Genomic DNA, 14,009 nt, shown 5'->3' on the forward strand with positions numbered 1-14,009 from the left:
CTGCAGTCACCATCTGCAGTGATTTTGGAGCCCAAGAAAATAAAGTCTGTCACTGTTTCCACTGTTTCCCCATCTATTTTTGCCATGAAGTGATGGGACCGGATGCCATGATCTTAGTTTTCTGAATGTTGAGCTTTAAGCCAACTTTTTCCACTCTCCTCTTTCACTTTCATCAAGAGGCTCTTTAGTTCTTCTTCACTTTCTACCATAAGGGTGGTGTCCTCTGCATATCTGAGGTCATGGATATTTCTCCCGGCAATCTTGATTCCAGCTTGTGCTTCCTGCAGCCCAGCGTTTCTCATGATGTACTCTGCATATAAGTTAAATAAGCAGGGTGAAAACATACTTAAGACCTTAAGCCTTAAGCTCCTATTAAAAGGCCCAGGAACATAATTCCTGAATCTGACTTGGAATGAGAGTGGGCAGTAGGATATAAATTTACCTGCTTAGCTCACTGCAACTGAGCTATCCTGTACTGTCCAGTAGTCTTGCTCTGTCTGCTACTATGAGGCCCATATTCTTGCACATTTCTCTGAGGAAGAAATTCCAAATGGTCTTTTCAATTCTTGTAAAGCCACAGACTACCTAGGCAATATTGATATCCCTGAGACTTGAGGGATAAGACACAAATATATAGATAAATAGATGGATTGGTCAGAGTTTTGGTTGTTAACTCTCAACTTTTACAGTTCTAATTCTTGATACCAACTAAATTCTAAACTTGTTCTTTCCCTTTGTTTTACTTCATATATTTTAGACCTTTTCATGATTTTATTTCAAATTCCTCAATTCCAAATCATCAGACATTTTTTTCCCTGTCAACCTGTATCAGTCATCCATCTTTGGGGGCCCATTTTCCACTAACTCCTGGATGTCTACTTTCCTGCTATCTGATTGTCAAATTCTGAAACATACATCCAAAACACCACTTTATTTGAACGCTTTTATAGATTATTTCATAGTCTGCAGAGTTAATATTGCCCTAATAAAGCTGAAAACAGTTGTTCAATATTTCCCTAAGAGGCAAAGAACCAATTAGAAAAGCTGGACTTATGAAAATGTGTTAGTATGTCCATTTGAACTTATCAATAATTTCCATCTAATGACTTTAAGAGCATGGACAGAACATAGCAGAAAGGGCACAAACATCAGAAGATAGCAACTAAGTTTTATATTCTGGCTAAGTTTGAATTCCACCTCTGTTGCTTACTGACTCTCTGAAGTTGGGTAGTTTTCTTACTTATCAAATGGAAACTAGATAACAAATACCTGAAGAAGTGTTAAATAAGTTAAAAAAAATTCCATATGCAAAACACCTAAAATGGTTCCTAGGCAAAAAAATGATTTATTAATGTTATAATTAATCTCAGAAATTTCCTATAGATTTATTGTTTCCATTTCTTCTTTATTTGCTTTATTATAATTCAATATTCATTCTTTTCTTCCATCACATCAGTCTAGATTTTTGCTTTTGAGAATTCCAATATTATTAATTATATTTTGGCACAATTTTTGAAGTTTACATTAAGATTTTAGAGCCAATCCTATTACAGTAAGGCCAGTCTACCTGTTTTTTGCCTCCCTGAAAAACTAAGATGCTCTTCCTTAGTATTATTTTGTATGCATGCAAATATATTCCTTGTAGTATTTGAAAGTGACCATAGATTTTGCAAAGCAAAATATCCTCTTGCTAAATACTAGTGTAACATAGGAGTACTTTAGCGTGTGTTCCCTCAAGCTTAAAGAAGAACAAGACACTTATAGTTTAGTTTCTCATTTAGCCTGTCAGATTATCTCTAACAATTTTCCAAAAGTAATTTGAAAAAACAACCCATCCAATTCTTCTCCATCTCCCAGCTCTCCTTTCCTCTGGTTTGACTGCGCCCTCAGGCACGCCTTCTGGGGTGGTGATGAGATGGCTGTCATAGTTCCCTGAGGACCCCTTGGAGTTACAAGTCCAGGCAATCACACCACTTTCTGAACAGCTCAAGTTAATATAACCAGGGAAGGGGGAGTAGATGCCCGGCAAGAAGAAGAGCAGGGGGTCGCCCCAGCGGCCCCATCAGAAAGCCTCCTAATCCTGTGTAAAGGCAAACCTGTAGCTACGGAGTTCAGGGTAGATTGGATTCTAGTCTACCCAGTTCAGCATTCCCCAAATCATGTCTATGATTTCTCACCTTCAGGCCTTAGATCACTCACGTGGTGGAGTCTCCCACTTGTCAAAACATATCCCGTGAAAAGATGTCACAAATGACTAATAAATAATTTTTCTTCTCTTTGGGCTTCCCTGGTAGCTCAGTCGATAAAGAATCTGCTTGCAGTGCAAGAGACCCAAGTTCGATCCCTGAGTTAGGAAGATACCCTGGAGAAGGAAATGGCTACTCACTGCAGTATTCTTTCCTTGGAAATCCCATGGGCAGAGGAGCCTGGCAGGCTATAGTCCATGGGGTTGCAAGAATCAGACTCGACTTAGTGACTAAACCACCAATGGTTTATTAATATCCATTCACAGTGGCTTACTCTCTTTGTGTAAAGCTTTCAAGTCACTTATGATTCTATCAAACCATATTATTTATAAATTAAAATAACAAGCTGCATTTCCATCTGTCTCATTCACTAGGATTTTTAATATTTGTTTTATGAAAGAAGAAGTAAGTAATAATACCTTATTAGACAAATGGTCCTGGGACATTGGTAAATGATTTAAGAACAATAATAAACCCATAAAAATAGATCCTGATTTCACATCTAATTCCAAAATAAATTACTAATAATTTTTAAAAGTTAAAGGTAAAAAAATGAATCCAATGAGAAATAGAAGAAAATATAAGGTTAATAATTATGTGTTCTCAGGGTAGGGAAGGACTTCCTAAATGTAACTCTAGAGACAAATTATCCATGAAAAAATTTGCTGATTGAATTCAAGAAAAAGTATCTAGCCTTACATATCAGAAAACTTTAACTTTATGACAAAAAGACAAAAATATTTCTAATATGTAAATGTAATCAGAAATTTTCATTTATCAGATTTATAAGGGAACTAATTATTCCTACCTCAACCCCCCAAAAAATGGCTGGCAATAGAAAACATGAGCTAATCCTGTGAGATTTTCTCCTGTCAAGGAATGTCGCAAGTCAGGGGTGTAGGGACTGGACAATTTTTAAAACTCCAAGAGGACTATGATAGTGAGGAGAGAGTGATGTGAAGTGAAGTTGCTCAGTCATGTCTGACTCTTTGCAACCCCATGGACTGTAGCCAGGCTCCTGAGAGGGTAGTATTTCCAATAAGAGAGGCAAAAATATCTAAAAGGAATTAGGAAGCTTTTTGTATAATATTTAAGCAGTAGAAAAGTGGTTGCCAGGGGCTGAGTTTGGGGGGGAAAGGAGAGGTGTTTGGTCAAAGGGTAGAAACTTTCATTTATAAGATGTATAAAGTCTGAGGATCTAAAACAGAACATGATGACTACAGTTGATAACACTATATTGTATAATTGAAATTTGTTAAAAGAGTAGAACTTAAGTATTCTTGCCACTCTTCCCAAAAAGACAGATATGTAAAGTGATAGATATATTAATTAACTTGGTGGGAAGAAACCTTCCACATATGTGAAACCTTTGATATATGTGCATCAAATCATCACATTATACAGTTTAAATATTTTAAAATTTTGTCAATTATACATCAGTCAACTGGGTGGTGGGGGGTGGGGAGAAATGGAACATTTAAAAATCTATGTCCCGTGATACTGAGAGTATTGAATTCTTTAAAGCATTAATTCAACCTACAATGCATTTCCTTCATTATTATGTTTAAAATCCTCATTTCTGTATACTTGGAATTGTCAGCTCTTGCATGAAGAAGATTTGTCTTAATTCACAGTGTTTTTTGTTTTGCTTCTTAGGTACCAACAAAGGACCAATGGCTTTCTCAACAACTGCCCTACCACCACCTCCACCATCCCATCCAGCCAGCCAACCACCATTGCCAGCGTCTCACCCAACACAATTGCCAGCCCCAAGTCTACCTCCCAGAAACATTAAACCTCCCTTAGACCTCAAGTAAGCAAAAGATTATTTTGCCATTACTTTGTCAATCTCTTGTCAGGAATTTTCAGACTATGTTTGGCTGAGTGCTGAGGGTTCCATGTGACTCTGGGGGAAACACAAAAGTGGTCAGTGAGCAGGGAGAAGAGATGGCTTAGCAAGCTGCTCTCACATCTCCATATCCTTTAGCAATTCTTATTTATCTGTTTTGGCAATGGTTTTTCCTTAAGAATTCATTTGAGGAAAATTTCTAGAGCCTTTTTAGAAGTTCTGAAACATTCTTCAGATCAACACAACCACCATCTCGTTAACCTTCATCATCATTTCTACCACCACCACCATTAGCATCACTGCATCACCACCATCATGACCAATACCACCACCACTATCATCACCACCACCATATTTTGTTGGCTGCCTGTAATGTGCTAGGCACTTTACATATATAATCCTTATGACTTCATTGAGTGGATAGTGTTTTTGTCATTTCACACATAAGTAAATGGAACTTTACAAAGGTTAAGTAACTCTCAATAGAAGACTGTCAGTAGCAGTCTGAGTCCACTGTATACTTTTAACCACTCTGCTAAATAACCTCCTATAAGTAAAAAAAAAAAAAAATGGAGGTTTTCTCTGAGTAATCAGATTTCTGACTGTGTATTAAAAAAATAGGAAACTTATTCAAGCCCACTCTCACTTTTCTTAGATGGTACTTTTTAGAAATGTCAGAACTGTGTAGGTTGTTATGCACAGGCTCTTTATCCGTGATTTACCAGAGAACTGGTTGAGAAAAAAGCAAGCAGAAGACTTGGATAGAATGAAATATTGTTTTAAAGAGAAATAGACAATGGCAAGCATAGACTCTGTTTGCAAGTCAGAGTAGATCTTCTATTTCTTCTTCTAAAAAATTGTTTTGCATGATTATCCTACACCCCAAATATGCCAAAAATATTTAGCTACAGTTGTTTTTCCTTTATTTCAATCCCCTACCAGATTGATGTTCATTACATCTAAAGTACTTAATATCCATAATCCTTATGATAGACTCAGTTAATATCATGTCTGATTGACAGCTTTTCTTCAATGCTGATAATTACAATTTAGAGCAGGAGTTGAAAACATACTTGTCATGGGTAGCCAGTGCTACGTTTCACTTTATTAGGCTTTGACAGGGGGTTAGGGGGCGCTATTGGTTAAAAGCAGAACTCCAACTGACTAGGAGATATTAGAGCAGTTTACTATCTTGCATAAAACCTGCATTTTACATTTATGTTAACCACATGCCCTTCCATGCATTTGAGTTTATGAATCCTAGTTTATGACAACCAGCTACCCAAGGAGAATATGAGCCATTTGCCTACTAAGGTATGAGTGTCAAATAAATATTAACTTAATTAAAATAACTAATATGTGCTCTTATATAAACTTGATTTCTGTATAAATGAGTTTCTTTTCACATGTATTAAATCCTGTGTCTTTATCCTACTCCGAAGAATTTAACCCATTAGATTTTGATCTCAGTACTTTTGAGGCTTATTATATGACCCTATCCCAGCAGCTGGCTTTAATTAGCCTTCTGGATCCTGTGTAATTCTAGTGAGAAATTTCAGTAAATACCTTGAGTATGAATTCCTGATAATTTATAAGGCAAAAAGATTGGTAATTCTTTGACTGAAGAAATCATGGAGGAGGGTTTATCACTATTCCTGTTATTTTACAGTCCCCAAGACCAGTCCTAGGTTTGGTGATCAACTGCAAGGACACACAAGACTTAGCATACAGGAGTACTCGTGGCTAAGATTTATCCTGGTCATACTCTTCTTCTAAACTTGGCAGTGGACAGAGTAAAACCGCTTCTTTCTCTAGCTACAAAAATGCAATACATGTGTGGTATTGTTTCCCAGGGAAGCCTATTAGAGTCATCTTTCTATTGAAAGCTGCCGCCTAGGCACCTTCTGCCTGAAAGTGAAGTCGCTCAGTTGTGTCCGACTCTTTGCGACCCTGTGGACTGTGGCCCATCAGGCTCCTCCATCCATGGGATTCTCCAGGCAAGAATACTGGAGTGGGTTGCCGTTTCCTTCTCCAGGGAATCTTCCCGACCCAGGGATCAAACCCAGGTCTCCCACGTTGCAGGCAGACGCAGGCGGACTCTTTAATCTCTGAGCCAGCCTAGCAACTACCAAAATACCAGACTTCTAGAAGTAAAGCAGGTGTTCCCCATAAGTCGTGTTGTTTATACAGCCTAGGCACAGCAAAGCACTCTTATCATTAGGCAACTTTTCCTATCAGTGCAAGGAATGCTTTAGAAGCTGAGTTCCCAGATATAAGCCAACAGACTATCTTGGTAGAAGATTCTTTTTAAAATAGCAGCTTCAGGCCTGCTATGTTAACTCTTTTCTGTAAACCTGCCCCCTAGAATCCACCGTGATAAGGTGAGGAATACAAAGCTGTAGAAGGAAGAAAGAATTTCAAAGAGACCAGTGGCCTGGACTACTGTGTCCTACCGATGCTGGTCAATTTCCCACATTTGTAGGAAATTCTTACAAAGTCGAAAAGAGTCCACCAGCCAACCAGGTTCAAATTTTTGCTTGTAACATTGCTTACATCAGAAATTAGCAAAAGCCATCAGTTGTAATCAACTTAACTTCATCCTTATTTCCATTTTATTAAGGACTCCTAATTCAAAAGTCTGGTTCATTTAAGAGTTACCAACTCCTCAAAATGTATACTCTCAGAAAAAAAAAAGATGCTGAGAAACAAGAATTTAGATGTTACATTGGCTAGATTCGCTGGAACTGTCACATCTAAAAGTTAAATGTCAGATGAAGATGAAAGCTAAGGGATATCTGTAAGATGATTATTTTTTCAAAAGTAAAAATGTGGTATATGGTGTAAGACTTTCAGGCTCCCATCAGAGAGCCCAAGTAAAATCCAAAGTGAAGAAATATCTAAGTTGGAAACTTTCCCCCCAAGTAGGGGAAGCTAGAAAAGACACAAAGAGGAAACGAAAGTAAAATGGGTCTTGATAGTCAGGCTCACAAATATATATTTCATGTGAGAGGGAAATTTATGGAATGATCTTTAAGTAAACTTGTGAAAGATGGGTGTCTCTGTGCTTTTTCTTTGCACCACCACCCTTCTAGTAATTATTTTGTGAGGCACCACTTTGTGCCTTTGTAATAGAAGTTCAGGAAATATCAGTGAACAAAATAAAGACCCCTACTCACATAAAGCACGGAGCAAGAGACAAAAGGGAAAAAATAATAAACTAGTAAAGAGTATAGAATGTTAGGAAATATCAAGTGATAAGGGATGAAGTAGAGCAGGTTAGGTGGTGCAGTGTGAGTGCTGGGGACAGTGTGTTGAAGTTTTAAAGGAGAGATGAGGGTCGCTCCCCTTATAGGAAGTTATACTTGAGAAAAGACTCAAGGAAGTGAAGGCGTTAAAGCATGCAGGTATCTGGGGGAAGACCATTCTAGTCAGCGAGGACAGACAGAACAAAGTCCTCGAATGTCTAGGGGCTCCGAAAGAGGTAACTGAGGCTGGAGTAGATGGAAGGTGTAGTAGAGACAGACTCATGCAGGCCCTGCGGGTCGTGATAGAGATGATGGCTCTTATCCTAAGTGACGTGGGAAACGCTGAAGAGCTTGAGTGGAGCAGTGATGTTTTCAGGCTCACTTTTTGTGAGTATTACCTTAATCGCTGTCTGAAAAAAGGTAGTAGGCAAATGTTGAAGAAGGAAAACCAGTTAGGCAGATCCTACAGAAATGCAGGCAAGATATTCTAACCAGGATGGTGCAGTGGAGATGATGACAGGGGTCCAGATTCAGGATGTACTTTGGAGGTAGAGACCACAGAATCTGGACTTAGGGTATGAAAGGAAAAGAGGATCCAGGGCAGCTCCAAGGTTCTGAGCCTGAGTAACTCCAAGGATGATGTGTCCATGACTGAATGAGATTGACTGAAGGTGAGCAAGTTTGGGCGTGGGGGAAATCGGGACAGCACAGCTGCGCAAAGCTTGTGGTGTGCATGCAGGCAGGGATGTTAAGGAGGCAATTAGATGTAAGAAGTGAAGAGCTGGAAGGGAGCTCTGAGTTATAAATATATGTTTGTCATGGGCGTATACCCCATGCTTCAAGTCAGACATTGTTAGGATCACAGAGAAAGTGCATTCCTAGAACAAAGGATTAGAACAAGAACCAGTGCTCAGGTGAAGGACCAGCTCCCCAGAGGCATAAATGACTGATAAGGTTCACATTTCCCCCCAGGGTGTGGAGTCTGTTGCTTAAGGCAAGGAAAAGAACTTCTAATGTGGATCAAAGGAAGAATTTCAGGCGATCACATGGCCTTTCTTACCTGCGAACTTCCCAGAAGTCACTTGTAATTATATCGTTCAGGTCAGAATGCCTTAAGAATGTAAAGAATTGGAGGCAGGTGAGAATTTAAAATAATAAACATATTTTCTTTAAAAGTAGTTGAAGCCAAAGTTATACTGCATTTTAAATTGTATTGTTTCCCCACCTAGTGGTCAGAAAGCAGCTAGCTCCATTTTCTACTTTATTCAGATTGTCTGAAGAGGAACTAAAATGGGTCAGAAGAGCTCATTTATCATTTTGTTCAAATCAACTTCTTTAGGGTAACATATTTCTTGGTGCCACTTTAAAAAATTAATTATAATTTTAACAATGTAACTATTTCTTCATATGAATATAGAACCAATAGTTGAATATTTTAGTATACAAAGCAAATTACATGGTTATTAATAGTAATGAGACAGGAAAAGTGAAGTAATAAGAAATAACAACTAATGGAAATGACTAAGGTTGAAAAAGGAAAGCTTAACCAGATCTTACCTTGAGGTCATTCTTACTCAGTGTGAGATTTTTCTGGCTCTAAAATTAGAGGAAATGTAAGAATTCACCATTGTAACCTTTTTTATTAGTTAGAAATATTTAACATTTTCTGAAATTTGAGACTTGCCATATCAGTCATGCACTCCCAGACAGACTTACCTAAGTCCATTGGCTTAAACAAGTCATCATAGTTGTATAATTTCTCATGCGTTAAATACAGGAAGACGTGTTCCAGAGAAAAATTCACTGGATTTCATTTTCAGTGAGGGCAGGCATGGAACAAAGTGTCACTTAGATTTCCTCTGTCTTTAAAAATCAAACTGACAAATGCTAGAGTCACGGAATAAAGGTCATGAGTGGCAAATAAGGTATAAAGGTCAATAGCTTCCCATCTTTAAAAGTCAGGATATAGAGCTCTAATAGCTTTCTGAGCATGACAGTCATAACATTAAATTAATTTTGCTTTTCTTTTTTAATTCCTTATGCTAAAGTAGAAACACAGAGAACTATAGTGAAAGACCTTCTTGAATAGATGTCCTTACTGTAACAACTGATAAGCCTCCTTTTCTTTTTCACCCACTCCTTCTGTTTCATTTTCTAGGACTTGGGTTGTGACTGGTTTCGTTGATTGTCTATTTCTCTCTGTTTGGCTTTTCTCAATGCTTGTAATACTTTTTTTTTTTTTTTTGAACAATTGGTGACAGTTTGATCTGGGTCTATCGATGACACTCACCTCCTTCTCCCCCTCATCTTTCTTCCTTTTATTCTTCACTGTTATTCCTATTCTTAATATTATTTCATACTTAGTGAATATTTTGCTGTTCTATATGTGTTGAATTCAGACCTATATAAAACTAAAATTTAGATGCTATAATGTTGGATCCATGAATATATATATGCATGTAAACATTACCTGCAAGTAATAAATGGTTTGCATTAAGTGCAAGTACATATGTACGAGCATGCTACACAGATCTTCATTTTGCAAATATTTGTTACTCTTCCGTGTGTTTCAGGAAGTTAACTGCAAGTCCAGTAGTCTTTTTAACGTAATATTATTTTCAAAAATAATAAACAGTTTGCTTTAGTAATAAATGCTAGTTTCTTAGTGTTACTAAGACAGCATTAATTTAGTCAAAAGTCCTATAGCTGACAAGAATTATTCTAACAGCTTCCTAAAAATGACAGTCATAATAATAAATTAACTAACAAAGACATAATCTCGTCATACTAAGGGTTTATGATCTTATAGTAAGAATAGAGACCTGCAAGTAATCGCTGTATAATTATAGTAATCCAGAATAGTCTCTGTAGTGAGCAATGTATGACATATGGAAGTAGCAACTGCTGAGCTTGGGAGAGTTGAGATAACTTCACAGAGGAGGGAGTGTTAAAGGAGAATCTTAAAGATTAAGGAGGGCCTCGGCAGGGGATGATTAGAAGGGAGGATTACTCCAGAGAAAGCCAATAGCGTGGGCTAAGTATGGAGGAACATGTTCAGAGAATAAGTGAATTCAGTGTTAATATCTGAAAAGAAGATGTTGTAAGAAGAGGAAATATGAAAAATAAAACTGTAAAAGAGCAGGACTGATCTTACGGACCTGTACACTATGAAAAGGACAATAGACTTTATTCTATAGAATGTCAATGTATTTTGATGTCTGAGGTGTTTTACATCTTATGCTTTAAATTAATACTCAATTCACTAAAGTTAATGGTGAAAAGGCCTAATTTATTTTAAGTACTTAAATTCACATAACTTGCTATGCTATTTATACACCTAGTAATTTTTATTTCAATAAAAATGATTATTTTCAGGGGGATCTTTGATAAATGATTGGACAACTCAGACTAAATTATTTCATATCAATACTTGTGCTCATAATAAACTTAAGTAATTAAACTCCTTTACATGTTTGACATTGCATGTATGAATTTACATAGTGAATTTTATTTTTAAGCATTTCTGATGCCTGACTGAACAAATTTCATAACTTTACTCAGCAAAACCCTCCCAAGAACTTGTAAACAACTCATAAATCCATTAAATCATATCCAGTTCGTTTAAATAATCCAATTGCATTTACAATTGGATTTTTCAGATACTTTTAAAGAAACATATTTATGTTAAAAAATGTTAGGCATATAAAAAGCAAGGAGAATAATATAATGAGTACCCATATACCCCTCCGCAACTTCAACAATTATAAGCTCACTACCAATCTTGTTTTATCTATACACTACCCCCTTCCCTCGTCTCATATTATTTTGAAACTAATATCAAAAATCGTATAATTACATTGGTAAATATTTCAGTAGGTATTCCTAAAAATAGACCCTTTGTATTAATATAAAACATCAAGCCACTATTCAGTTGTCTTTTAAATCCTGTGTGGGTTTTTTTGTTTGTTTGAGTAAGAATCCCAGCAAAGTCTACGGCTTATATGTTTTGCAATTCTCTTTCAAGCTATAGGTTCCCCTTGTATTACTTTCTTTTTACTTATTGCAGTTTATTTGTTGAATACATCAAGTTGTTGGTGGGCATTATAGTTGCCCACAGTCTCCACTGTGCTGATGGCTTCCTTATAGTAAGCTAATGTGCTCCCCATTCCTCTGTAAACTGGCTATTGGACATAGACAAGCGTTTGATCAAATTTCGTTCTCTTTTCTAAATGTGTTTCTTTCTTTGTTTAGGTAAGACATAAGACTCCTTCCTAGGTGATGGTGGATTTTTTTATCAGGAGCTCATAGCTTTAGCTGACTCTGTTTTGTGAGGCCAGCAATCATAGACATTCAACACTTAAGAGTCCTCACTTTTCAACTAAAATAAGAAGCCTAACTCATGAATATCTAATGTAACAAATTTCTTAAACATAACAAACACTTAAAATATTGAACATACATTATTGTCCCAATGATTAGAAAACTTATTTCTTAGCTTTTTGTATCATGGATTTGAATTACTTCATCCTTTCTGTATAATTCTGAATCTTCTAAGATCTAAAAACGCCAACTAAGAAAAACAAATGTCATTATCAATCCCACTGGCCGTTCACACTTACCTAGATAGTAAGCTAGGCATATATGTTAATATTTAAATGTTCAATTTTTTGAGTGACTTTATTAGATAAAAGTTTATGACTACATATATGTATCTAAGGTATTTCTTCCAGAGTCACAAGGACACCCACTAAGCCTTTTTTATGGCCTTAGTGATAGCAAGGCTTTTCCTGTTCACATTCTTTAAATGGTATTATTTCACGTTAGAAAGATCACTTTGACAGCTGCATAAAGAAGGGACTTTAAGGGTAGAAAAGATGAAGCACAATTCTCGTTCAGTTCAGTTCACTTTAGTTCAGTTGCTCGTTACTAGAAGACTATCCAGAAGGCCACTACAGGGGTCCACACTAGTGATGGTAGAATCCTGCTCTTGTGTCTAGCAGGACAGGGGAGAGAGATGGAAGGGGAAGTGTATTATAGGAGATATTAAATATGTAGAACTGACAGAACTTGATTAATTTGACATAGTATTGTAAAAGAGTGAGAAATAAAGGCTCTCACTTTTTGAGTGAGGCTTGGGTGGTGAAGTGAATCTGTGGTGCAAGTCACCAAGGTAAGAAACGAGTAGGAAAAACAGATTTAGGCTGAAATGAGAAAGGAAAACCTCAGCTTCAGGGATGTTAATGTAGAACCATCAGTGGGCCATATAAACACAGATAGAAAAATGAATATATAGATAGGCAGATGATAGATAGATAGATGTTTCTGAAACAAAGAATACGAGATACTCTATGGGCTAGAGATTTCAATGTGAAGTCACCAACATTAAGATACTTTGTGAAGGTAAGGAAGCATATGAGAATATAAGACCATCTAGGGGCAAAGGTAGAAGGAAAAAAATGAGGAAGCCAAGACAAGAACACAAAAGAACACCATCACTTAAAAGAGAAGTCAGAGGAAACTAACCCACAAAGAAAATTGTGGGATCAAGACCAGAGAGACAATAGATGAGCAAGAAGAGCTTTCTCGTGGAACCAAAAGAGGCTCCAGGAAGGCAAAATAGCCGATATGGTGTTAAGGGCCACAAAGCAATCAAGGAAGCTGCAGGCTGAGAAGTGTTTAGTGGATTCAGTAATTAAGCCTCTTAAGAGTAGTTTCAGTGAAGGACTAGCAAAGGAAGTTAGCTTGCAGTCAATGAAGAAACAAGGGGAGGAGAGCAAGTAAAGTGAGCGTGGACAGTTTTTCCTACTTGGACTGGGAAGAGGAAGATGTCCTTGTGGTGATGTGTGGAATTTAGAAAAGTGAAGAGAAACATGTGTCCTTTATGAATGAGAGTAACTTGGGCTGAGGGAGGAAGCAGTACAATAAGTCCCTTACATATGTAACAAGATCCATTCCGAGGAAGCTCGTTAAGTTCATTTGTTCTAACCTAGGTTGTAAGTACTGCTTAGGCTGTAACTACAAGCCTCGGTACCCAACTAACGCAATGGGCTATATAGTACTTACTGTAATAGGCTTATAATACTTTTCACATAAATAATACATAGAAAAACAAACACAAAAAGAAAATATTTTTACTCTTACGGTACAGTATCTTCAAAATACACTAGAACATGACAATAGCTGACATACAGGGGCTGGTATTGAGTGAACAGGAGAGAAGAGATACTAATTGGAGGAGGGAGACGAGGTGGGAGATAGCAGAGCTGAAGGATCATCAGCAATAGGAGATGGAGGGCAAGCTGCAATTTCATTTACTCCTGACGTAGTTGGATATGCAAACACATACACATTTGCATCTTTGAAAGCTTGCAACTTGAAGATTTGTTTGTAGAGGACTTACTATAGTGAGATATTTAGGGATGGGGTGGGAAAGAAGAACAATAATAATAAAAAATGATATGATGACACACAGAAGAAAACAAATAAAAGGAGTGAAATAACTGATCATTCAGATAGCATTCAGAACACAGATAGAAAGAACTTTGGTCAGGAGATGTAAGGATGGGTGTAATTGTAGATAAACTTGGAAGTTAAAGGAATGTATTTTCTTAGGAGAGTTCACTCCCAATAACAGCTAAACAGTGAAATAAGAAACAAAATCATCTAATG

At 37.0% G+C, this 14,009-nt stretch overlaps 1 protein-coding gene and 1 long non-coding RNA gene across 5 annotated transcripts in view; one reads left to right on the plus strand and one right to left on the minus strand.

Moving 5' to 3' along the window:
- FYB1 (FYN binding protein 1) overlaps positions 1 to 14,009 on the plus strand; it is a 165,339-nt gene that overhangs the window by 114,728 nt on the left and 36,602 nt on the right. For all 4 annotated transcript variants that reach the window (XM_061129898.1, XM_061129900.1, XM_061129899.1 and 1 more), the window contains one exon: positions 3,903 to 4,059. In XM_061129898.1, coding sequence (XP_060985881.1) covers positions 3,903 to 4,059 — 157 coding nt within the window. The remainder of the gene's footprint in view (positions 1 to 3,902; positions 4,060 to 14,009) is intronic.
- LOC133046852 (uncharacterized) lies at positions 8,346 to 9,171 on the minus strand. The gene is made up of 3 exons (XR_009690575.1): positions 9,057 to 9,171; positions 8,898 to 8,936; positions 8,346 to 8,451 (listed from the first exon to the last, which is right to left on the minus strand). It is a non-coding gene; the product is annotated as an uncharacterized LOC133046852 (long non-coding RNA).

Source organism: Dama dama, chromosome 25 (genome assembly GCF_033118175.1).
Source record: "Dama dama isolate Ldn47 chromosome 25, ASM3311817v1, whole genome shotgun sequence".
Classification (NCBI taxonomy): Eukaryota; Metazoa; Chordata; class Mammalia; order Artiodactyla; family Cervidae; genus Dama; species Dama dama.